Source organism: Oncorhynchus gorbuscha, linkage group LG08, assembly GCF_021184085.1.
Source record: "Oncorhynchus gorbuscha isolate QuinsamMale2020 ecotype Even-year linkage group LG08, OgorEven_v1.0, whole genome shotgun sequence".
Classification (NCBI taxonomy): Eukaryota; Metazoa; Chordata; class Actinopteri; order Salmoniformes; family Salmonidae; genus Oncorhynchus; species Oncorhynchus gorbuscha.
This window is the reverse complement of record NC_060180.1, coordinates 5249601-5275556: the sequence shown is the minus strand read 5'-3', so window position 1 is coordinate 5275556 and position 25956 is coordinate 5249601. Positions and strand designations below refer to the sequence as shown.

At 40.9% G+C, this 25956-nt stretch overlaps 1 protein-coding gene across 3 annotated transcripts in view; it reads right to left on the bottom strand.

The window, feature by feature from the left end:
* Window positions 1-25956, bottom strand: part of LOC124041120 (calcium-activated potassium channel subunit alpha-1-like) — a 342355-nt gene that overhangs the window by 89017 nt on the left and 227382 nt on the right. For all 3 annotated transcript variants that reach the window (XM_046358328.1, XM_046358326.1, XM_046358327.1), the window contains exons 6-14: window positions 25367-25442; window positions 23976-24051; window positions 22453-22623; window positions 19071-19162; window positions 8235-8345; window positions 7900-8005; window positions 5383-5465; window positions 5231-5300; window positions 4842-4997 (exon numbers count right to left, since the gene is read on the bottom strand). In XM_046358328.1, the coding sequence (XP_046214284.1) occupies window positions 4842-4997; window positions 5231-5300; window positions 5383-5465; window positions 7900-8005; window positions 8235-8345; window positions 19071-19162; window positions 22453-22623; window positions 23976-24051; window positions 25367-25442 (941 nt within the window). The remainder of the gene's footprint in view (window positions 1-4841; window positions 4998-5230; window positions 5301-5382; window positions 5466-7899; window positions 8006-8234; window positions 8346-19070; window positions 19163-22452; window positions 22624-23975; window positions 24052-25366; window positions 25443-25956) is intronic.

Below are 25956 nucleotides of genomic sequence, written 5' to 3'. Positions count from 1 at the left end.
TTTTGTTAGGCGAGCGTCTTTCAGCGCGTTTACAAATTTTCCTTTTCTATTGAACATAGTACTTTCTGTGTGAAATATTATAGTTTATTTACATTTTAGACTACCTGACGATTAAATAGAAACGTTGTTTGACTTGTTTGGACATGTTGAACGAGTGGATTACTGAAATCAATAGCGCAAACTAAACAGACTTTTTGGGATATAAAGAAGTATTTTATCGAACAAAACAACCATTCATGTTGTAGCTGGGTGTCACGCCTTGGTCATAGTATTTTGTGTTTTCGTTATATATTTGGTCAGGCCAGGGTGTGACATGGGTTTAAAATGTTGTGTTTCGTATTGGGGTTTTGTAGGCATTGGGATTGCGGCTGAGTCGGGGTGTAGCATAGGTTTGGCTGCCTGAGGCAGTTCTCAATCAGAGTCAGGTGATTCTCATTGTCTCTGATTGGGAACCATGTTTAGGTAGCCGGGGTTTCACTGTGTATTTCGTGGGTGATTGTTCCTGTCTCTGTGTTGTTGTTCACCAGACAGGCTGTATTTGGTTTTCACGTTCCGTTTGTTGTTTTTGTATTTGTATAATTATTTCATGTATTCGCGATCCTTCATTAAATAACATGAGTAACCACCACGCTGCATTTTGGTCCGACTCTCCTTCAACAAACGAACGTCGTTACACTGGGACCCTTGGGATTGCAAACAGAGGAAGATCTTCAAAGGTAAGTGATTTATTTAATCACTATTTGTGATTTTGTGAAGCCTGTGCGGGTTGAAAAATATGTCGATGTGGGGGCGCTGTCCTCAGATAATCGCATGGTATGCTTTCGCCGTAAAGCCTTTTTGAAATATGACAACACAGTTGGATTAACAAGAAGTGAAGCTTTTAAATGATATAATACACTTCTATGTTTATGAATGTTTAATATTACAAATATTTATTTGAAATCGCACCCTCCAATTTCACCGGATGTTTTCAGCTTCTATCCCGCTAGTGGGACACCTAGCCCAAAGATGAATTTTTCGGCCTTTATAAACCCTTCTTAAGGCCTTTATAAACCCTTCTTAAGCCCTTTATAAACCCTTCTTAAGGCCTTTATAAGCTCCTCTGGGTTTCCTCCCAGTCCCATCCTCATTAGAAGTCTCACAGCGATGGAGGAGACCGTTCGATGAACCACAGACACACTCAGATCCGGACCCATTATAAAACATTACCCATCTCTCTATCATAACTCCACCGCTCCTGACAGCTATAGAGTCTTTAATATGGGACTCAAAACACAGTTCGTCCATAACTAACACACTGGGGTAAAATAAATTGGTCAGGCATCTTTAGGGGAACACTAACCGAGGGGGACCTTGTAATTTGATCCTGCGGAGATGGCATCTATTATTGTGTGTTTATGTGGCACCCTATTCCCTATATAGAGCTATGGGCCATGGTCAAAAGTAATGCACTAAGTAGGCAATAGGATGCCAAATACGCACCCTCTGTAATGACCCAGTAAGAGCTGTGCTGAAAAATGTCTGTCAGACATCTCTTCACCTCGTTAGCAGGCCTCACAATAATATGTCCTCAAGTGCAACCCAACATGCACTATGAGCATTCTATTTATAGCAGCCTTTCTTAAACTATGGGTAGCGACCCATAGTGGAGTACATTTATAATGATTTCATTAACTACTGGAATTGATTTTGTCCAAGTGCAACTGCACTCTCTGTTCAGTGCGCGCTCTGCTTAGCAGCAGCGTAGAGACTCAGTTTGGCAGCAGCGCGAGTGGGTGGACGATGCCAGTGTGCTTCAAGGTTAACCAGATCTTTTTTCGGCAGTTTTCTCAAAGATGACTACACGACCCACACGCTGCACTGCTGAACAACCAGATGATGCACTGTCAGCCACTGGCTTGTAATTCCCACTCGCCATCACTCACTGCTGTCATCGAATGGATTCAAGCTAGCCTCAAGTTCTGACTGAGTTCCATTGTCATGAAACTCAAATACAGCGATGAGTTTCTCTCTTGGTTTAATACAAACTTTGAGAAACAACGAGGAGATCCCACAATGTGTTTTGTGCAGGGAAGTGCTTAGTAATGAGTCTTAAAACAAACAAATGAAAATGGCAGGCCCTGACCAAACATTCACAACATGGCGGTAAAACCAAGGAGTTCTTTCAGAACAGGGGAGAATGCTTCAGGAAACAGTGCTTCGACATCGGAAAGTAAGTTAACTAGCAAGGCATTTTAGTCATTTTATAACAGGTGATGATAAGCAGCAATAAGGGAGTAACTTGTACCATCTCTCATAGCAGTCGATGTGAATTTCTCTTTCAAACAATCCCCTTGTATACAGCCAATAGCTAACGTTAGCCAATGCAAGCTGTCTAGCTACTGATAGTGCAACCCTAAGTAACAGTACAGATGAACATGGAAAAAAAATATTTGCTGTTAAAATACAAGCAATCATTTTAATTCTGAACTGGAACACACTGATTGACGCAATATGCTTTTTGAAGCTGAGAAACTCAGTGAGAAAGCAGAAGATATTCTGATCCAGTTTGGTACCACATACCTGTGCGAGTCAGGCTTCTCAACTGTCAAAAACTGAGCCCAGAATTGACATGCTTGTTTAAAACTTCAACCAGTCACACACCTCTCATTAGGACTGTGTGTGTGTGTGTTTTCTAGACTACAATTTTTATTTATTTATTTTTTTATTTCACCTTTATTTAACCAGGTAGGCAAGTTGAGAACAAGTTCTCATTTACAATTGCGACCTGGCCATCTGTGTGATGTGATCAATCAGTTTATTCCAGTTCAGAATAAAAATGATTTATTGGATTTTAACAACAACAGTTTCAACCACGACAGATATATGAGTGTTTTTAATGGGGAAAAATAAACATGAATAGATATTTATATGGGTATTTCATTTAATTGTTATTTGTCTATATTGCATTTGTTAATGGGCATAATGGCAATGAAATGTACCAATATTTAAGGATAAACATGTTTTCATAAGCTTGGGTCCCAGGAAAACACATAATTTCTCATTTGGGTCCCAGGCTGAAAAAGTTTAAGAACCCCTGATTTATAGCATTCTGTTTATAGCCTTCTGTTTATAGCCTTCTGTTTATAGCCTTCTGTTTATAGCCTTCTGTTTATAGGCTTCAGTTTATAGCCTTCCTGTTTATAGCCTTCTGTTTATAGGCTTCAGTTTATAGCCTTCCTGTTTATAGCCTTCTGTTTATAGCATTCTGTTTATAGCATTCTGTTTATACCCTTCTGTTTATAGCCTTCTGTTTATAGCATTCTGTTTATAGCATTCTATTTATAGCCTTCTGTTTATAGCCTTCTGTTTATAGCCTTCTGTTTATAGCATTCTATTTATAGCCTTCTGTTTATAGCATTCTGTTTATAGCATTCTATTTATAGCCTTCTGTTTATAGCATTCTGTTTATAGCCTTCTGTTTATAGCATTCTATTTATAGCCTTCTGTTTATAGCCTTCTGTTTATAGCATTCTGTTTATAGCCTTCTGTTTATAGCCTTCTGTTTATAGCCTTCTGTTTATAGCATTCTATTTATAGCCTTCTGTTTATAGCCTTCTGTTTATAGCATTCTATTTATAGCCTTCTGTTTATAGCATTCTGTTTATAGCATTCTGTTTATAGCATTCTATTTATAGCATTATGTCTCAATTTGCATATGTTTATGGAGGTCTCTCTAAGACATCAGAACAACTATTTTAATTAGGCCATTCAAAATGGATCCTAATATAATTTACTACAGTTTCATGCTCCTCGGTCATTCATTTTGACATTGACTTTCAGTTGCCAAAGATCTGTATAAACTTTTCCATGTATATTCATTCTGCTATAAAACAACGTATGGTTTGAATTGAACGTTTTTGTGGAAAATCGACAATGAAAGGAAGGGGCCTATTGACTTGGTCCCAGTATATCAGGTACAAGGTGCCTCACCAGACTTGGCCTAGCATTAGTTCTGACTGACTAGGGCTCAATAGCTTCACAACTCACCAAATAATGGTAGGAGTAATAATACTGTGTCTTAGTTTCCTCTTCTCATGAGCAGTGATTCCTCCCTTCTTTGTCAGATGTTCTAGACTTGTGTAGACATGCTACATTATATCCACTGAGCTGCCATGGACGATGACGGATGAGTTTCCTGAAAGCTTTGCAGATGTCACAGATGATGAGAGCCTGGCTCAATGTTTTAAATCCCTCTATGCCTTTTCATTCACAGCTTAGATAACCGACTATGGTTTGGCGTCAATGTTCCATCTATCCATCTATTTATATGTCTTACTCTATGTTTTCAGGATGGGAATATGGCCAGCAGATGTCTCTTCTCCATCCAGACCTCATCAGCCCACCCATTATAAACTCCTCCATCAGCTTTATGACATGAAGACCAGCTCTTTCAAAGCAGAGTGTCAAGAATCCTACAGATACATAGGATAAACCAGACTGACTGAAAGACCATTCTGGCTGAAAAGACTCCCTCAGAGATGTTTCACTCAGCAGACCGGAGCTCAGTACTCCTGTGGAATCACATATCTATCCCATAATGAGTAATGGGAAAGTAACCTGTTTCATAGTCCCGCTGAAGGAATGTTTCCATGATAAATGTATCGAGAAGAGATTGTTTCAACGTTTCATCAATGAAAGAACACATTGTGAAAAGGTTGTGGTAATGTTAGTTACCCTACTGACATTATGTCAACGTTAACTCAATGAAAGAGAACAGTGTTATTAAAAGGATGTGTTAAGGTTATCTTTGTGAAAGAGATCATTGTGTAAAGGTTGTGTTAATGTTGTGTCAATGTTACCTCGATGAAGGACCTCATGGAGAAGAGGTTGGCCAGCATGGTGGACAGGCCCTGGGCCAGACAGCTCTGAGCTATGAAGCCAGCCTTCAGCTCTGCTAGACAGATAGCATCATCCCCCTCCTTCCAGTTCCAGCTAGGAATGTTGAGCAGGTGAGCCTACACACACACACACACACACACACACACACACACACACACACACACACACACACACACACACACACACACACACACACACACACACACACACACACACACACACACACACACACACACACACACACACACACACACACACACACACACACACACACACACACACGTGTTTGAACCATGGTTATTATTATGTGCATCGTTGCAGATAGAGTAGGAGTGATGTGCTGACCCACCTTGTTATGGTATTGTAACATCTGAGTGATAATTCGTATCTTGGGGGAATAGTTCTTGATAGAGATGACCCTACAAATTCAAAACATTTTTAACATATACAGTATACACAGTCCTTTCTCCAGATTTTCATCATCATCATCATCATTATTACCTCATGATGTTGGAGGCGTCTTCAGCATCGGGATCTGGACAGTACTTATTAGCCAGAATCAGACAGGCGTCTGCTGACTCAATCTATACAGGGAACGATGACGGGTTACAGATAGAGAATACACAGCAGAAACCCTCTCACCTTCAAATATTACAGCGTTTCAACCCTGGATTGATCTTCCTCAGGTCAAATATTACAACGTTGCAACCCCAGACTCATCTTCCTCAGGTCAAATATTACAACGTTTCAACCCTGGATTCATCATCCTCAGGTCAAATATTACAACGTTTCAACCCTGGATTGATCTTCCTCAGGTCAAATATTACAACGTTTCAACCCAGGATTCATCTTCCTCAGGTCAAATATTACAACGTTTCAACTCAGGATTCATCTTCCTCAGGTCAAATATTACAACATTTCAACCCAGGATTCATCTTCCTCAGGTCAAATATTACAACATTTCAACCCAGGATTCATCTTCCTCAGGTCAAATATTACAACGTTTCAACCCTGGATTCATCTTCCTCAGGTCAAATATTACAACGTTTCAACCGTGGATTGATCTTCCTCAGGTCAAATATTACAACGTTTCAACCCAGGATTCATCTTCCTCAGGTCAAATATTACAACGTTTCAACCCAGGATTCATCTTCCTCAGGTCAAATATTACAACATTTCAACCCAGGATTCATCTTCCTCAGGTCAAATATTACAACATTTCAACCCAGGATTCATCTTCCTCAGGTCAAATATTACAACGTTTCAACCCTGGATTCATCTTCCTCAGGTCAAATATTACAACGTTTCAACCCTGGATTGATCTTCCTCAGGTCAAATATTACAACGTTTCAACCCTGGATTCATCTTCCTCAGGTCAAATATTACAACGTTTCAACCCAGGATTCATCTTCCTCAGGTCAAATATTACAATGTTTCAACCCAGGATTCATCTTCCTCAGGTCAAATATAAAAAAAAACATGTATGCAATGTAGCTGACACAACAGATCAGAACATTCAGCTTAAAATGTTAATCAAATATTAGTCTATTTCTTCACATTGTAAGCGGAACAATGCGTACATGATAGTAGACTATAATCGCGGATGTTCCATTAGCGGAAAACATCATTATTAAAAGTGACCTCAAACAAAATGATGCATGTAATGCTTTTATTATAAAGCTGCATTTTTATGGTGAAAATGATCTTCCCCAAACTTGAATCTCATGTACTGTTTATGTCTGCCAGTTAGGCTCTACAGCCCTTGGAGTGTGGATTCATGTGCTTCATTTTAAGAAGTTACTTGGCCACTTTTGTTATGATACAAGCCTTATATAAACATATAGGCCTATGGACTAGGCTACATGAGGTGTGCGACTATGATTCGAACAAGTAGCAAAAAAAAGGCATTGTTTCTTTTGCTGGGCATCATTCACAAGTGATAATATAGAATTCCCAAATGACGGGCTAATATTGTCACCCATCAGACTATTCCTGATTTAATCGTGTCTGTACATATACTAAATAATATATGTGAGATTAGTTTTGAATTAGAATGGACCATTATCATGCACCTGTATGGAAACGGGGGCAGCGGGAAACAATACACTTCATCTTTGCACTTAAATAGTGAATGGAGGACGCTTTTCCCCGTGTGGTTTATTGTCATGCCAGTCATGTAGACTATACTCCTGCTGTAAACGTAAACAATGTGCTTAATATTAGGAAAGTTGAGAAATAAATATAGTAGGCATAGCCTATAGAAAGCTGTTGGATCCTCTTTTTAATGGAGGAAATCACTGTTTTCTCACGCAATTGCATAACCTATTAAAATGTTGCGCAACATGAGCTCATGGTTCTCATGAACTGTTTGATTTAGATTTTCAATTATATTTGCATTGATTAGAGGGACAATAGAGTGCCAGTTACCACGTTTAGTAGGCTACTAATGACCAGCATCTGAGCTTGGAGAAGCCTAGTTACCGTGACTAAACGGTCATGTGGAATTTGACCGCAGTCATAACTTGTGACCGCCGTTGTGGCGGTAATACGGTAACCGTAACAGCCATAGATTCAACCCCAGATTGACCTTCCTCAGGTCAAACATCACAACATTTCAACCCCAGATTGACCTTCCTCAGGTCAAATATCACAAGATTCAACCCCAGATTGACCTTCCTCAGGTCAAACATCACAACATTTCAACCCCAGATTGACCTTCCTCAGGTCAAACATCACAACATTTCAACCCCAGATTGACCTTCCTCAGGTCAAACATCACAACATTTCAACCCCAGATTGACCTTCCTCAGGTCAAACATCACAACATTTCAACCCCAGATTGACCTTCCTCAGGTCATAGCAAAGATCCAATTTGGATCGAAACGTTGTCAGTCTTACACAGTGGTATGAGGAGTATTGGCCTTTTTCCCTGTTGTGTTTTTCATGCACAGCCTTTCACCCTGTAACTACATAATAGTGGAATATGATGCACAACAGCAGTACATGCTAGTACAGTACCTTCACTCTGGCCAGATCGTGAGGGTTGAGAACAGAACCCTGGTAGAACTCTACCTGGGTAAAGTGGCGTTTGAACAAGGCTTCCAGCTCAAGATTAGGGGAAATACTACAGGAACACACAGGGGGGGACAGAGAGAGAGAGGGGAGAGAGAGGGGAGAGAGAGAGAGGGGAGAGAGAGGAGAGAGAGAGAGGGGGGAGGCAGAGTTAGGACACAAATACAAGTTGCAATTTGAAGTTTACTCATGAGAGAAAGAACCATTTAAGTTGACGTAAATTTTGTGTTTAATTATGCTGTGTAATGGTTCAAAGTGAGGTAGTGAAAACATTCACTTACTTATGGAGAAAAACAATTTCTACATTGACATCATCCCTGTCCTTGTGTAGGAAGTCTTTGAGGAAGTTGGAGACACTTTCGAGTGTAATATGACCACAAACCACAATGTGCCTGGAGAAGGGGGGCAGAAATCAATTTGAGCGAGGCAACATAAATCACAACCAACACTGGCACGCCTCGAAAAGATCAAGCATCATTCAAAGCACTCACAACTCTAATTCCCAATAAAAACTATTTTGTGTCAGACAAATGTCTTTTGAAAACTGGCCATGACTTTTAGTGTTTTTTTTCTTCAGTAAAAGCAATCCCCACAAAAGTGAACACTGTATTTAATTTGTATTTTTTTAGGGGTGGGGGTAAATCTGGCATGGCATGTGAAATGAAAACCCTGAGCTTTTAACCACTTTAAAGTGACCTCAAATATAATCACACAGTACACTTTCTGGTTTTAATTGTCATCAGTTCTCAATAAGGAAACCGTCCCCTTGTGCCAAACCGACCCTCTGAGAGCCGAATACATGTTGACAAAGACATGTACATCAATATGCGCACGTGTTCATACATGGCATTACTAAAAGCCTTCTAAAGTGATTTCTTGGTCTGGGGCTGACAGGACCTCTAAACAGGCCTTGTTGACGTGTGGATGGCAGGATACTGTGTTTCAGTGGACTTGAGTTCTATGTTAGACAGAGAGCACTGCTGAATTCAGGAGGAGGATAGATTCGGACAGATAGGGGATTGCTGGGGTCGTGACCTTGTTAGTCCCATGGTTCCACTCTGGGCTTCAGTGTCAGACGGTGATGATTCACTCCAGAGAGAAGATCTCAAATAGAGAGGGTTCCACAGTAACACTCAAAGGAGCTGCACTCATACCGGAGTAGATTTGAGTCAGTTGGGACAGAGATGCTGCTCCTATTCTCTCATATATATTATTTTATTTAAACTTTATTTAACTAGGCAAGTCCGTTAAGAAAAAATTATTCTTTACAATGACGGCCTACATCGGCCAAACCCGGACGATGCTGGGCCAATTGTGCGCCGCCCTATGGGACTCGGTTGTCATACAGCCTGGATTCTAACCAGGGTGTCTGTAGTGATGATTCTAGCACTGAGATACAGTACTTTAGACCGCTGTTCCCCTCGGGAGCCCCTATCAAGCCTGTTCAGGTGACTCAAAATATGATTGTATTTCTGTTGTCCAGCTCAAAGCAGAGATAATTGCAAGCTGCCCAGGGGTGGGTTTCCTAAAGCCTTCAGAGCGGAGTCGTTCCACCAATCAGCTGCATTTTGAGATGTGTAACTTGGTGAATTAAAACTTTTGATTTCACCAAATTTGTACATTCTGTCATTAAGAGCACATGTTCAACTTAATAAAACATGTGTTATCCCATCTCAATAGGTCATAGAAATGACTATAGTACGTGCCTGTTAAAGTAACAGGGTTGAAAACGTCATCTTAAATCAACCATAAACCCCTGTGTGACAAGGGGAATGGAAGCCTGTTGTGTGAAACAGGGAGGGGCCATTGGACACAAGTTTCATATTAACACGGCTAGCCTGTCTATGGGTCACAGTGTGGTTTCCACCACAAAACCCCAGAAAATGGCCAAACAGAGTAGAACCAGCTCAAGTGCTTTTACACTATGATTTGTTAATTACATGTTCAATATTTCTTCAAAATATATATATTTAAAAATTAAAACAAGAGTTCAGTTCACTTAACAGGGTTGACCTTGAGGGATAGCTATTTTTTCCTTAAAATTAAATCACATTAAAATAGATGATAATTTTCAGAAATGATAGTCATGTCAAAAAAATAACTATGGCTTTGCAATGGTGGTGAAAACTTTGATAAATGTTGGGTTGAAGCGGCTAAAATCGTCCTCAAAGTCACAGAGGGTGCACAGAGGGTGCACAGAGAGAGGGGGCACAGAGGGTGCACAGAGGGGGCACAGAGGGTGCACAGAGGGTGCACAGAGGGGGCACAGAGGGTGCACAGAGGGGGCACAGAGGGGGCACAGAGGGTGCACAGAGGGGGCACAGAGGGTGCACAGAGGGTGCACAGAGGGTGCACAGAGGGGGCACAGAGGGTGCACAGAGGGGGCACAGAGGGGGCACAGAGGGTGCACAGAGGGGGCACAGAGGGTGCACAGAGGGGGCACAGAGGGTGCACAGAGGGTGCACAGAGGGGGCACAGAGGGTGCACAGAGGGGGCACAGAGGGTGCACAGAGGGGGCACAGAGGGGGCACAGAGGGTGCACAGAGGGGGCACAGAGGGACATGTCAAAATGCTGAATCTTGCACTTTAGCAAGTCTTTAATTATATTACAAATCTGATTTCTTGAATTCTCAACGTGGTCTATATTAAAGGGCACTTCATTGAATAGAAAAGGCTTTTAAAATTATATATTGGTGCCCAATTTAAACTAAAAATATCAAAGGGACAAAAAGGCACTCTTTTTTGTGGAACGACCCAGCTAAAGTATTAGGTTGAAACTCTACATAATTAATCTAATCCGGATGATTAAAGACAGTTTTAACCATTCATCTTTACCAACGGTCTCATATGTACTTGTAGGCAAAACTAACTCAACGTCATCAAGCCAGTATTCGAAGGCAAACCGCAAATAAAGAGAAACCCAAACATACTCTCGTTGACTCCAGCCTCTAGTCATCCAGGGGATTACATTGGACACAGAGACGGGTCAGCTACCCTAATTGCCCTACAAAGACCTGTAAGACAATGTGTGTAATGGCTATGGCTCTACATGCTAAAGATATGTGGAGCAGTTAGTAGCCAAATACACAGACAGCCTGACTCACTGAAGAGCTGTAGTTTGGTCTGTTCACTTTACAAGACCTAACTCAATCTGTTCTAACCAGAGATTGGAACCATTTTTTTTGTTCAGTTCCACTGTTCCGAACAGCAAAATAAAGTTCTGAACCGGTTTGAACCCCAAACAGTAACGGTTCATATTTTTCCTTTCTGTACCTTTCTAAACCTCTAAAATCTGTATTTTTTATTTTTTTTAAAAGTACTTCACCAATCAGTGCTGGAGCGGGCAAGCTGAAGCTGTTAACATGCATTGGACGTGAGTTGCGAGAGAGGTTGGAAGAGGACGCTTGGCTTGAAGAGTATTATCTGAATTAGGCCCACAGAACTCTACCTACAGAGGAGTGGCTTCTATGAAGGAAGTTTGAACTTCCGGGAGTTGGCTTAATGAGCTAGCTAGATAACAAGCTTGTGTGTGCAGATCGGCACCAGAATTTAAATAAAAACACATCTTACCTTTTTGTAGTTCATAAATCCAATGTGAAATGTGATTACTATAGTATCCTTAACTAGCATTGAAATAGATAACCCATTCTTCTCTAATTCAAAATCTCTCTCCTTAATTTCTGAATCCCGCTTCTAATGTCAGTAGACTACAGAAGCCAATGCTTCGAATCGGGAGGGCCAGGTAGCCTACACATGAACACACACTCACAAAGATTTTCAGCTGGCAGGCAGACACTGGAATACATTTTTGAGTGATATAGTGAGAGCTTTGCATTGGCTTTGCATGCCCCGGAACGTATATTAACGTTATTATCCAGTTTCCATTCATTTTAAAATAATGGTTCTGTTCCGGAACAGTATAGATCACTTTTGTTCTTGGTTCTGATTCTGTTCCTCAATACATTTTGGTTCTTTTCCCACCAGTTCCAACTCCTGGTTCTACCACACTCTGATCCAAGCTCATGTTCTCATACTGGGAGAAGATGAGACCATTAGATCATACATTAACTCCCGTTGTATATGAGGACTCAACTGTAACAGAGTGTGAGTGAATATGTGTGAATATGAATGGTAAATACGTCTGTATCAGTTGGTGATGAAGTCCAGTCCAGATGATTGTGACCAAGTGCCATTGAAGCACATTAAGGAGCAGACTGAGGTGGACAAAGGTCAGAGAGTAGACAATCTGGTGGACATAACATGATGAAAACACATGGCATGGTAGCCATTGAACAAAATATAATGATCTTTACAGATCTGCCCATCATCACTTTAAGCATTTAAAAGAGCAGTGATGATTGCATGGTGGGCCCTGGCCCAGTGATGGAATGAGGCTGCAAAGCTCTGTCTGGTGATATCAGATGATGAGCAGAGGTCTTAGTGAGGAGCCTGCAGCAGTTGGCAGAAGATGATGTGTTTCATTCAGGGAGACAAAAACATCGGTCATGTTTTCTCCCAATGTCCAGATGTCATCTTCACAGGCTGAATAAATGGGATTTGTGCAGCGTAGTGTCTGGCTTTTTTGTGCCTTTGCATTAAGAGAACACCCACACACACAGGCGTGGGCACACACACACAGTCGTGGGCACACACACACAGTCGGGGGCACACACACACAGTCGTGGGCACACACACAGCTCATCTCAGACATTTCTTCTCCATTAATATATTAGTTATCAGTGGAGCTTGACAGATGTTTTTAAGCGGAACAATTGTTGGGAGTATAAACGATTCAGTTGATTTCATTAAAGGACAGACTGATGATTACCCCTATTGGTGTACCAGGGCTAGCATTCAAGACCACACCACAGTATCCAAGTCAAGGAAGGTATTTCGCTTCATATTTAAAGGAGTGGTACGGATACATAATTCAACAATTAGATGTTTTTTTTTATTGTCATACACCAGCTAGGCAAAGTGATATGTGTTGTTTTACAGGGTCAGCCATAGAATTAAGTCCCACAAGCAAATTAGGGTTAAGTGTCTTGCTCAAGGACAGACAGATTTTTCCCTTTGATAGTTCTGTTATTCAAACCAGCAACCTTTCGGTTACTGGCCCAACACTCTAACCGCTAGGCTACCTGACGGAAAAAATACAACTTCCTTTAAGCGTATTCAACCCTGGACTCCTCAATGAAACATCACACTCAAAAAACTAAAGTTGGGTGTACAATGACGGTGGCACAAGAACATAAATGAGAAAATATTACACACAAATACCAAGCGTCGGAATAAAAGGTGCACATCATCACACCAAAATGCACAAGGGAAGTCTGAGAACGTCCATTGCAGACCATGCAGGATATCAACATAACAAACCATATCATCAGGAACACATGAAATACTTCACCACAGCAAAGACAGCTCAAACAACAGCAGAGGTCACACCATTACTATCACTCTGATCCTTAGGCTGATACTGTAAGACGCAGAAGGAAAGGCAACAAAACACCATCTTTTTGTGTTTTCCACTCAACTGTGGCCTATTTTGTTTCAACTAATGGAACGTGGTGTAGCATAAAAAACACCATTTGCCACAGAAACAAGATATATTTTGATGCTATCTAACCTGAATACTGGAGAGCGTATATACTGTATACTGTAATGTTATTCATGAAGGTAACGACATGTTCAGTGTCACATTAATTGGGCTATTTATATATGTTAATACATATATACATATACACTAGAGGGAGCCTGCTGTACATATTATATAATATGTATGACAGGGATGAGAGTCTCCAAGTCTCCACATCACAGGCTGCTGGCCCTCACAGGCCCTCATAGAACACATTCAGAGTACTGCAGGGTTCAGCCAGGGTTTAGGCCAGTTTCCACACCAGTCCCTCTGTTTCAGTGGGGACTAACGGAAACCACAGAGCCGTTATGAAAATCACAGAGCCCTAATGAGAACCACAAGATGGGTGCAGCTTTAGCTTTTTCCTTCCTCAAAAAGTGTACTCTCGAGAGGAAACCATTATGACAAATGTGTTTGTATATGTGTCATGATCTACAGTATACATATCCAATATGAACACATGAATACAGTATTTAACATAATAACACACAGATCCTGATGCCTCTGTGATTGGCTGGCTGAAGTGAGGGCCTGATTACTACCGTATGCATGTACATTAAAGCCAGAGAGAAGGAGAAGTGGAGGGGGAGAAAGAGAGAGAAAAATAGAGGAGAGGGGAAAAAGAGAGAGAGAGGAAGAGAGAGGGCAAGAAATGGTGAAAGGGGGAAAGAGGGAGTGTGTGTGAAACGGGGAGTGAGGGAGAGGTGGAACGAGGGGGAGTCGGCAGTTTTGACAAACCCTTCTCTCATTACCCCGTCAGTGAATGGAGACGCAGGGCGCCAGACAAACATAACATCTCATCAATCGTGTCTCACTGACGTGGAAACAGCTTCAAACAAAGACTGGTTTCTAATAGCTCTCTCTCTACTGTGGAATGTCAGTATGCATGGTTGACTGACTGCCCTGCGTGACCATGCAGAGAGGGAGGAAGGGGGTGGGAAGAGAGAGAGAGATGAATGAAGAGAAAGAGGGATAAAGAGAAAGACAGAAGGGAAAATGGTAAGATAGAAAATATAATGAAGGTGAAATAGAGAAAGAGATGCAGGAAGTATCTATATCCTGCTGAGCTAAACTAGGAGGAGCAGTGAGGTTAGTCTGTGTCTAACTATGAGGAGCAGTGAGGTTAGTCTGTGTCTAACTATGAGGAGCAGTGAGGTTAGTCTGTGTCTAACTATGAGGAGCAGTGAGGTTAGTCTGTGTCTAACTATGAGGAGCAGTGAGGTTAGTCTGTGTTTAACTATGAGGAGCAGTGAGGTTAGTCTGTGTCTAACTATGAGGAGCAGTGAGGTTAGTCTGTGTCTAACTATGAGGAGCAGTGAGGTTAGTCTGTGTCTAACTATGAGGAGCAGTGAGGTTAGTCTGTGTCTAACTATGAGGAGCAGTGAGGTTAGTCTGTGTCTAACTATGAGGAGCAGTGAGGTTAGTATGTGTCTAACTATGAGGAGCAGTGAGGTTAGTCTGTGTCTAACTATGAGGAGCAGTGAGGTTAGTCTGTGTCTAACTATGAGGAGCAGTGAGGTTAGTCTGTGTTTAACTATGAGGAGCAGTGAGGTTAGTCTGTGTCTAACTATGAGGAGCAGTGAGGTTAGTCTGTGTCTAACTATGAGGAGCAGTGAGTTTAGTCTGTCTAACTATGAGGAGCAGTGAGATTAGTCTGTGTCTAACTATGAGGAGCAGTGAGGTTAGTCTGTGTCTAACTATGAGGAGCAGTGAGGTTAGTCTGTGTCTAACTATGAGGAGCAGTGAGGTTAGTCTGTGTCTAAATATGAGGAGCAGTGAGGTTAGTCTGTGTCTAACTATGAGGAGCAGTGAGTTTAGTATGTGTCTAACTATGAGGAGCAGTGAGGTTAGTATGTGTCTAACTATGAGGAGCAGTGAGGTTAGTCTGTGTCTAACTATGAGGAGCAGTGAGGTTAGTCTGTGTCTAACTATGAGGAGCAGTGAGGTTAGTCTGTGTCTAACTATGAGGAGCAGTGAGTTTAGTCTGTGTCTAACTATGAGGAGCAGTGAGGTTAGTCTGTGTCTAACTATGAGGAGCAGTGAGGTTAGTCTGTGTCTAACTATGAGGAGCAGTGAGGTTAGTATGTGTCTAACTATGAGGAGCAGTGAGGTTAGTCTGTGTTTAACTATGAGGAGCAGTGAGGTTAGTCTGTGTCTAACTATGAGGAGCAGTGAGGTTAGTCTGTGTCTAACTATGAGGAGCAGTGAGGTTAGTCTGTGTCTAACTATGAGGAGCAGTGAGTTTAGTCTGTCTAACTATGAGGAGCAGTGAGTTTAGTCTGTCTAACTATGAGGAGCAGTGAGGTTAGTCTGTGTCTAACTATGAGGAGCAGTGAGGTTAGTCTGTGTCTAACTATGAGGAGCAGTGAGGTTAGTCTGTGTCTAACTTTGAGGAGCAGTGAGGTTAGTCTGTGTCTAACTATGAGGAGCAGTGAGGTTAGTCTGTGTCTAACTATGAGGAGCAGTGAGGTTAGTCTGTGTCTAACTATGAGGAGCAGTGAGGTTAGTCTGTGTCTAACTATGAGGAGCAGTGAGTTTAGTCTGTCTAACTATGAGGAGCAGTGAGGTTAGTCTGTGTCTAACTATGAGGAGCAGTGAGTTTAGTCTGTCTAACTATGAGGAGCAGTGAGGTTAGTCTGTGTCTAACTATGAGGAGCAGTGAGGTTAGTCTGTGTCTAACTATGAGGAGCAGTGAGGTTAGTCTGTGTCTAACTTTGAGGAGCAGTGAGGTTAGTCTGTGTCTAACTATGAGGCTAGTTAGTCCATGTGCTGTGATGAGCTGTTGAGCCAGTGAAGATTGAGCCACAGAACCAGGGATTCAGCCACAATACACACACTGTACACACACACAACACACTGTGTTCTGAACGTCCACACACACACACAAAAACACCACAACCTCTGGCCAACACAACTACTGCCACACAAACCAAACGACAGGACACCAAAAACCAAGCGGGCAAAGCAAGCCAAGAGCAATCGCGAGCCTCCAATGAGAGCGAGGCATCCAGCATTCAGGGTGTAGGAGCTGACTGAAGATCAGGGCCAGAGTCATGTCGAGCAGAGGTAATGCGGCTGGCGGTGACAAGACAGGAAGTTTAGCTTTTTGTACAGTTTGCCATGGGAACCATGAAACGTGAAAAAGCCAACGGAGGGGAGCTCAGGTCACAGAAATCATGCAGATAAATTATGCAAATAAATACAAATAAAAAGCATGTCTCATGCGGAGTAACTCAAGCAAAATGAAAGCAAGAAAATAATATCCTGTAATGTCATTGAGATTGATGATGCTTCTAAAATAATATCCTGTAATGTCATTGAGATTGATGATGCTTCTAAAATAATATCCTGTAATGTCATTGAGATTGATGATGCTTCTAAAAGAATATCCTGTAATGTCATTGAGATTGATGGTGCTTCTAAAAGAATATCCTGTAATGTCATTGAGATTGATGATGCTTCTAAAATAATATCCTGTAATGTCATTGAGATTGATGATGCTTCTAAAAGAATATCCTGTAATGTCATTGAGATTGATGATGCTTCTAAAAGAATATCCTGTAATGTCATTGAGATTGATGATGCTTCTAAAAGAATATCCTGTAATGTCATTGAGATTGATGATGCTTCTAAAAGAATATCCTGTAATGTCATTGAGATTGATGATGCTTCTAAAATAATATCCTGTAATGTCATTGAGATTGATGATGCTTCTAAAAGAATATCCTGTAATGTCATTGAGATTGATGATGAATATCCTGTAATGTCATTGAGAAATGCTTCTAAAATAATATCCTGTAATGTCATTGAGATTGATGATGCTTCTAAAAGAATATCCTGTAATGTCATTGAGATTGATGATGCTTCTAAAATAATATCCTGTAATGTCATTGAGATTGATGATGCTTCTAAAATAATATCCTGTAATGTCATTGAGATTGATGATGCTTCTAAAAGAATATCCTGTAATGTCATTGAGATTGATGATGCTTCTAAAATAATATCCTGTAATGTCATTGAGATTGATGATGCTTCTAAAAAGAATATCCTGTAATGTCATTGAGATTGATGATGCTTCTAAAATAATATCCTGTAATGTCATTGAGATTGATGATGCTTCTAAAATAATATCCTGTAATGTCATTGAGATTGATGATGCTTCTAAAAGAATATCCTGTAATGTCATTGAGATTGATGATGCTTCTAAAATAATATCCTGTAATGTCATTGAGATTGATGATGCTTCTAAAAGAATATCCTGTAATGTCATTGAGATTGATGATGCTTCTAAAAGAATATCCTGTAATGTCATTGAGATTGATGATGCTTCTAAAAGAATATCCTGTAATGTCATTGAGATTGATGATGCTTCTAAAAGAATATCCTGTAATGTCATTGAGATTGATGATGCTTCTAAAAGAATATCCTGTAATGTCATTGAGATTGATGATGCTTCTAAAAGAATATCCTGTAATGTCATTGAGATTGATGATGCTTCTAAAAGAATATCCTGTAATGTCATTGAGATTGATGATGCTTCTAAAAGAATATCCTGTAATGTCATTGAGATTGATGATGCTTCTAAAAGAATATCCTGTAATGTCATTGAGATTGATGATGCTTCTAAAAGACCACCAATAATAATGCAGTTGAGGATTATATTTTTTTCTATTTTCTTGTGAAACGTGTTGTTTTTTTTTTACAGCAGATAGTAGGGGTTTCATGACTAGTTATTTTACAATGATGTATCATCATGATCCTGATTCGTCCTTATAGTGAGAGCACAATTGGAGGAATGTCATTGGACGGTTTCAGAATTAAGAGGTAGGACAACACATATTAATACCATAGGTCTACAAGGTAGTCATGAAAGCTCTAGTTTGAATTCATTAAGATGCAGCACATAGGATGTTTCAAAGTAAAAAATAAAAAACAAAAGCACAAGGATGGACTTCAGGTGAGCACTGAGTGAGCGACAGACAGAGAGAGAGAGAGAGAGAGAGAGAGAGAGAGAGAGAGAGAGAGAGAGAGAGAGAGAGAGAGAGAGAGAGAGAGAGAGAGAGAGAGAGAGAGAGAGAGAGAGAGAGAGAGAGATTAGATAAGAGAGACAGGGACAGAAAGAGAGAAAATTGAGAGTAAAGTGACATGGACATGTGTCCTTATGGCCAAGGTCTCCAGTCACGCAGTGTGACTATAGTAATGGAAATTTGGTGAATCAACCCCCCATACCATTCTAAACCTGAGGGGGGTGCACTCGAGTCACACAAACACACCTTGTCTGGATTTGGACTTACTTTCTGCCTCGTGTTGAGTTATAACTCCCTCCGTATTTCTTCCGATTAAGGATGAGAGCAGCAATTTCTGGCACGTAGCGAGCAAACATGGCCTACATGCATGAAACAGAAAAAAGAAAAGGGCATGCAGAAAGGGTTCTACCTCGTACAAGGAAAGACAGCAGAACCTTCCGGAAAATACTTACTTTCTCCCATTAACCGCACTATAGGAACCACCATATTTCTTGCGGTTTCCTATTAACTCTATGATTTCAGGGACGTAGCTGGCAAACATGGCCTAAGGAGAAGATAGGAGACACAAGAAGAGACTAAAGAAGACACTAGGCCATAGAGGGGGTGGAGGGGGAGCCGTCTAGCGGGCGCTTAAATCCAAACAGAGTTCTGGGTGGAGACAAAAATAGTTCTTAAGATATCAGATATCAAATAAATGTGCAAATGCTGAAAAACTGGGGGATGTTAGTGTCCAGAAGTTTCTCTTGTAGTTCTCACTCAGCATTGACACTTTAAAGAAGAGAACAAACTTAGAGATGTGTTGCCCAATCAATGTTTAAAAAAAAAATTTTGGGGTAAAATCAAAAGAAAATATTTTTATTAAGAAAACCCCAGTTTTTAAGGGTCATGGGTTTTGGGAAGAAGAAAAAAAAGTGTAAATATCGCCACAGCTGACCAACAACGGTCGATCTGAAATAGCATCCGAAATATCTGAAAGTGGCAAAGAGAAGAGGGGGGGGAAAAACCTATGTGCCATGTTTTGTCCAACAAACACCAATGATGTGGCAGGTTGATTTGAGCAGGCCAGCCTGATGGTCCATAGCTGCAAAACACATTAAGACTCATTTGGAGGGCAGTGGGAATGAGCTGGATGCATTTGGCAAAGTGTTGCAGCCTGCTGTCCTGAAGTACAGTACTTCTCTTTTCCTGCCTATGTCAATGTCAATATCATGCTAGCACTGTTTACTTCTTTTTGATGACTGTTTAGCGGTTGAGCGCTTTGCTAGCAATTTAGCTACCCAGTATCTGTTTAGCTATTTGCAAATACGTTGAGCGGTTTGCTTACTATTTAGCTATTCACAAACCGTTGATCCATTTGCTAACTGAATAGCTTTTCAAACCTTTGAGCCGTTTGCTAACTGTATAGCTATTCAAACCTTTGAGCTGTTTGCTAACTATATCTATTCAAACCTTTGAGCCGTTTGCTAACTATATCTATTCAAACCTTTGAGTCGTTTGCTAACTATATCTATTCAAACCTTTGAGCCATTTGCTAACTATATATCTATTCAAACTTTGAGCCATTTGCTAACTGTATAGATACCCACTAACTGTTGAGCTGTTTGCTATCTGTATAGATACCCACTAACCTTTGAGCCGTTTGCTAACTGTATAGCTATTCAAACCTTTGAGCCGTTTGCTAACTATATCTATTCAAACCTTTGAGCCGTTTGCTAACTATATCTATTCAAACCTTTGAGCCGTTTGCTAACTATATCTATTCAAACCTTTGAGTCGTTTGCTAACTATATCTATTCAAACCTTTGAGCCATTTGCTAACTATATCTATTCAAACCTTTGAGCTGTTTGCTAACTATATCTATTCAAACCTTTGAGCCGTTTGCTAGCTATTCAAAGCTTTGAGCTGTTTTCTAACTGTATAGCTATTCAAACCTTTGAGCCGTTCGCTAACTGTATATCTATTCAAACTGTGAGCCATTTGCTTACTGTATAGATACCCACTAACTGTTGAGCTGTTTGCTATCTGTATAGATACCCACTAACTGTTGAGCTGTTTGCTAACAGTTGAGCTATCCACTAACTGTTGAGCTGTTTGCTAACAGTTGAGCTATCCACTAACTGTTGAGCTGTTTGCTAGCCATTTAGCTATCCACTAACTGTTGAGATGTTTGCTAGCCATTTAGCTATTCTCTAACTCTTGAGCTATTTGCTAACCATTTAGCTATCCACTAACTGTTGAGATGTTTGCTAACCATTTAGCTATTCTCTAACTCTTGAGCTGTTTGCTAACCATTTAGCTATCCACTAACTGTTGAGCTGTTTGCTAACCATTTAGCTATCCACTAACTGTTGAGATGTTTGCTAACCATTTAGCTATTCTCTAACGCTTGAGCTGTTTGCTAACCATTTAGCTATCCACTAACTGTTGAGATGTTTGCTAACCGTTTAGCTATCCACTCACTGTTGAGCTATTTGCTAACCGTTTAGCTATCCATTAATTGTTGAGCTGTTTGCTAACCATTTAGCTATCCATTAATTGTTGAGCTGTTTGCTAACCGTTTAGCTATCCATTAATTGTTGAGCTGTTTGCTAACCATTTAGCTATCCATTAATTGTTGAGCTGCTTGCTAACCGTTTAGCTATCCATTAATTGTTGAGCTGTTTGCTAACCGTTTAGCTATCCATTAATTGTTGAGCTATTTGCTAACCGTTTAGCTATCCATTAATTGTTGAGCTGTTTGCTAACCATTTAGCTATCCATTAATTGTTGAGCTGCTTGCTAACCGTTTAGCTATCCATTAATTGTTGAGCTGTTTGCTAACCATTTAGCTATCCATTAATTGTTGAGCTGCTTGCTAACCGTTTAGCTATCCATTAATTGTTGAGCTGTTTGCTAACCGTTTAGCTATCCATTAATTGTTGAGCTATTTGCTAACCGTTTAGCTATCCATTAATTGTTGAGGTGTTTGCTAACCATTTAGCTATCCATTAATTGTTGAGCTGCTTGCTAACTGTTTAGCTATCCATTAATTGTTGAGCTGTTTGCTAACCGTATAGAAGCAGACCTGCTGCTGCTAACCCTGAATGGCCTTTAGACATAGTAACACACTTCCTTTATTTTATTACATCTCTATGACGACCACATGGCACTCTCTCAAACAGCTGGGGGGATGGTCATCATCTACCTGATCATATGAGATGGATGGTGTTATAGGCTAATAGTCCAAACTAACGGACATGGGTTTAGCTGCAGTGAGACCCATTTCCTCTAGGGGGTGCTGGTCTGACTGTGGTTAAATGTCAGGGGCAAAAAAGAGCTGCAGTCGCTATGGTAACACTCAGGCTGGCCTAGGCCTGGTCTTCCTGCCACTGTGTTTGTTGGAATAGTGGGGAGGGACACGAGAGGAAGGGAGTAGTCCTGAGATCGCAGACTGCTTTAAGAAGAACGGCAACAACAACATTATCAGGCCGCAGGTGTAGAACATTATCTTATAACTACTCTTTAGACCAATACAACCCACACGCTATAGGAAGGGGGACAAGGGGAGAAACTACAGTACCCAGATACAGACAAATAACATTGATAGTAGTGTAAGCAGGGAGGCACACTGTACATATCTAAATAGGTAAGCTTAACAGTACTATGTAAACAATCCTAAACTATCATTAAGCTACATTTCAAAATACTTCACAGGTAATAATGTTGACAAAGATATTGAAGTCTAAAGTATCGTTTGTGATTTTTCTGTCTGGTTTAACACTTATATGGTGTGAAGATGGAGACAGGCAGGTTGAGGGTGGGGGGGGGGGGGGGGTAGAAAAATGTTGTTTTACCAAACCCCCGAGGATGAAGAAGACCATGAACAGGCGTCCTAGGGTGGTTTTTGCATAGACGTCCCCGTAGCCCACTGTTGACATAGTGACCATGAGCAAGTAGACACATTCCCAATAGGAAAGTGACTGGGAATTTTGGAAGTTTTCCCAAGGATCCCCTGAGTTTTCCACCTAGAAACGGGAGTGGGAAGGAGATTTGAACAGGGTAGAATGTCAGTCAGAAGCAAAAACATTGGAAGGATTTTTATCACAACCTCTGAAGCAGGTTCTAAAGGTTCATCCTATCACCAACATGGTCTTAAGAATCAATCAAACCAGCATTGCAGAGTATATATACACAGTAGCCAACAAACATGTCTTCCCGCGGATTAATACATTTCCTGTGTGGTTGAGGATGCTGTAACACTACCGAGTACCTCCTCCACTGTCGTGCCTCCAGTTCGGAACGACTGAACTGAACACGACATGGTTCTGACACTTAGGGCAGCAGTTTGCAAACAAAGGCCCTGCATACAACCTTCTCAATACAAGTTTGATTGAATCTGGCCCTGGTGAACTGATGTGCTTTCATTCTAATCTGATAAGCAGGATTTCTGGAACCTTAATATTGATCTAATGCTGCCATCTAGTGCCAGGAGGTTAGCGGTATTCACCTGCATGTTCTAATGCTGTATTGGTTGGTGTGTTACTGTACTGTTGGTTGAGCCATTGATATAAGTGTACTGACAACTTGAGCCAGCTGTTTGTAAGAAATAACAGAAAAAGGGTCAGATTTGATTAAATGATCTGTAGTTTTACAAATAAAAAGGACAGACATTGATCTGTAGTTCTAATGATTGATTAAAGCGCCCCTAACTCTTCATCATCACATGGAAACACCCTCTATTGGCCGGTCCGAAGACAATCCCTAGCCCCCTCCACTCGGGTGGCAGCACATCTGAACCGGGTAGGTGGGGGCTACACGAAGACGGCGCCCACCTAGCCTTTTTAACTAACGTGCTGATTCTCAAATCAAGCCCCGGCCCCTACCCCCTAGGCCCTGCTGTGGATCTGAGAAGATCGTATAGGTTTAAGCAACATGGTAAATTGCTGCTTCACCTTGCCCTCAGATAGGCTGGGAATTTCCATATAGTTGCGGGCACTGAAAATGTTGTATTTTGGTACTGGCAGAACTATTGCCACAATGAGTGTGCAACAAAGTGCTCTAGGGTATCCCAGCGATGGTTTGTCACAAAAACACCTGTAGAGCAGTGCAGGGTTTATACAAAATTAAATCTAACTTTTTAGTGCACACAACTGTATTCAATTAGTTCTGTATTGTTTACATACCAATCCGATCGTTTCGAACTTACAGGAGTGCCCAGGGGGTAGGGGGTAGGGGTTGGTCTGGGACCCTTCAGCACTCCAGATCTGCCACACATCCAGGGGGAAGGGAGGAGCTAGAGGTTGTTTTCGGACCAAGCGTTAGGAGTTCTAACCTCCCTTACTCCCCCTGTAGCCCAGCCCCCCGCCCGGCCACTTACCAAATGTATGAATCCGGCAGCTGTTAGCCATGTGCTTATGAAGATGGAACACAGGTTCACCAGCTTGATGGAATTGCTGGGTAGAATAAGAACCATAAAAATCTCTCAAAGAGATCCAGACCAGGTAAGGGTGACAGAAAGAGAATAATGTAATGGGAGAGGTTCATCTACTGGGTCTGAGGTGGTGAGGCTAGAAAACACCAGGTTTAGGTTGTAAAGTACAGTACTGTCCTGTACATGTCCTCTCCGCTCCTGTCATTATTTTATCATTACGTCAAGTTCTGTCTTTATGTCTGGCATTGTATCCCTGTAAGATACAAAAGAAAATGTCTAAGTATTATTTAAAAAAAATGTTTTTTAAAGACGTGCTATTCTGTTCTCTTTCTCTATGCCAGGAAATTAATAGGACGGTGGGTCTCTAGGGGGTGGGATCAGGTCAAAAACAAAAATGCACCCAAACAAACATAAAATGAATTAAGCTGAAAGGGATTACTCTATTGAACTGCTAAGGCACATTGTCATGACATCTTTTGTGGAATGCTGTTGCCAGCACTCTACCCATCATCTTGTGTTGTTTTCCCTACATATAGTCAACAGCTACCGCGGTGTCTGTTCTTGCCCTGCTGTAATAGGGAAGGTGTCATGCTTTAGTTCAGGATCTGTCTACATTCATCACATACTCTCCTCTTTCACTTTCTATCTCTCTCCCTCCCTCTCTCCCTATCTCTCCTTTACCTACGTTAGTGCTGAACCACAGAAAGAGAGGATCACTGTACATTACTCAACGACTCTGTGTTTACAGTGGCAACAGTCCAGCAAGGAGAGAAGAGGCACGCTGGGCCAAACAGTTATCTAGCCTCAGTGACACTTTACTGGACAGTCCTGCTATTTACCCAGCCACATGGGAAAATAGAAGTTAAATTACATAGTTATTACATAACAATTTCAGAAGACATGAGTGAGATTCATTGGAGCTACTATACAATGTGTCCTGTGTGGTTCAGTTGGGACAGCATGGTGCTTGCAAAACTATGGTTGTGGGTTCAATTCTCATGGTGGACCAGTATGAAAAAGCACAAAATGCACTGCAATCACTACTGCAAGTCGCTCTGGATAAGAATGTCTGCTAAATAGCAAAAATGTACATGTAAAATTTGTTTCAGGTGCTTGAATGAAATCATGTGTAAAAGTGATGAGGAATCCCCTTTCCCTGCATGCTTTGAAGTTGTTAACACTTAAGTTCAAATATCTAAGTCTGGAACAGGACTGTAAAATAAAGTGTCACCACATCGTCTTGACAAAGAGCAAACCTGAGCCGAGCTTCTATGTCAGATGGATTCTGGAGATAGTTGGTGTTTTGGCGGTAGTCCAATGAAAGCCCTAATACTTACCTTGTTTTTAAGATATTCAAAAACTGTAAAATCTCAGAGAACTGTATCAATCTCAAGGCTCTCAGGAATCTTAAACCTGAGAGAGAGAGAGAGAGAGAGAGAGAGAGAGAGAGAGAGAGAGAGAGAGAGAGAGAGAGAGAGAGAGAGAGAGAGAGAGAGAGAGAGAGAGAGAGAGAGAGAGAGAGAGAGAGAGAGAGAGAGAGATGAATTAATGTTAATCATCATACATACTATAAAACAATGGTGTTTTACAACATCACACATCCAACATCACAAAAGAGCTGACCATAGAAATGACATGACAATACTGGACAGAACAAGAACACCTGAGAAAGTCCATGTTAGTCAAAAGATTGTCAATATATCACCAAAATATTTAGTATTTAGTATGAAATCTCATGTGGGCATTGCCCAGAATTCAGGAAATGCAAACTTTGAGTGTATTCAAGATTTTTTTTAAAGTTTGTAATTTCCAATTTAAAATGTCAGACTTCATTTGCCCTAACGAAAAATGTATCAACACCTACAAAAAATGCCTATAAATTTCAATCTTGCTGAAGCAAACTGGCTCAAATTAAGATCCTACATCT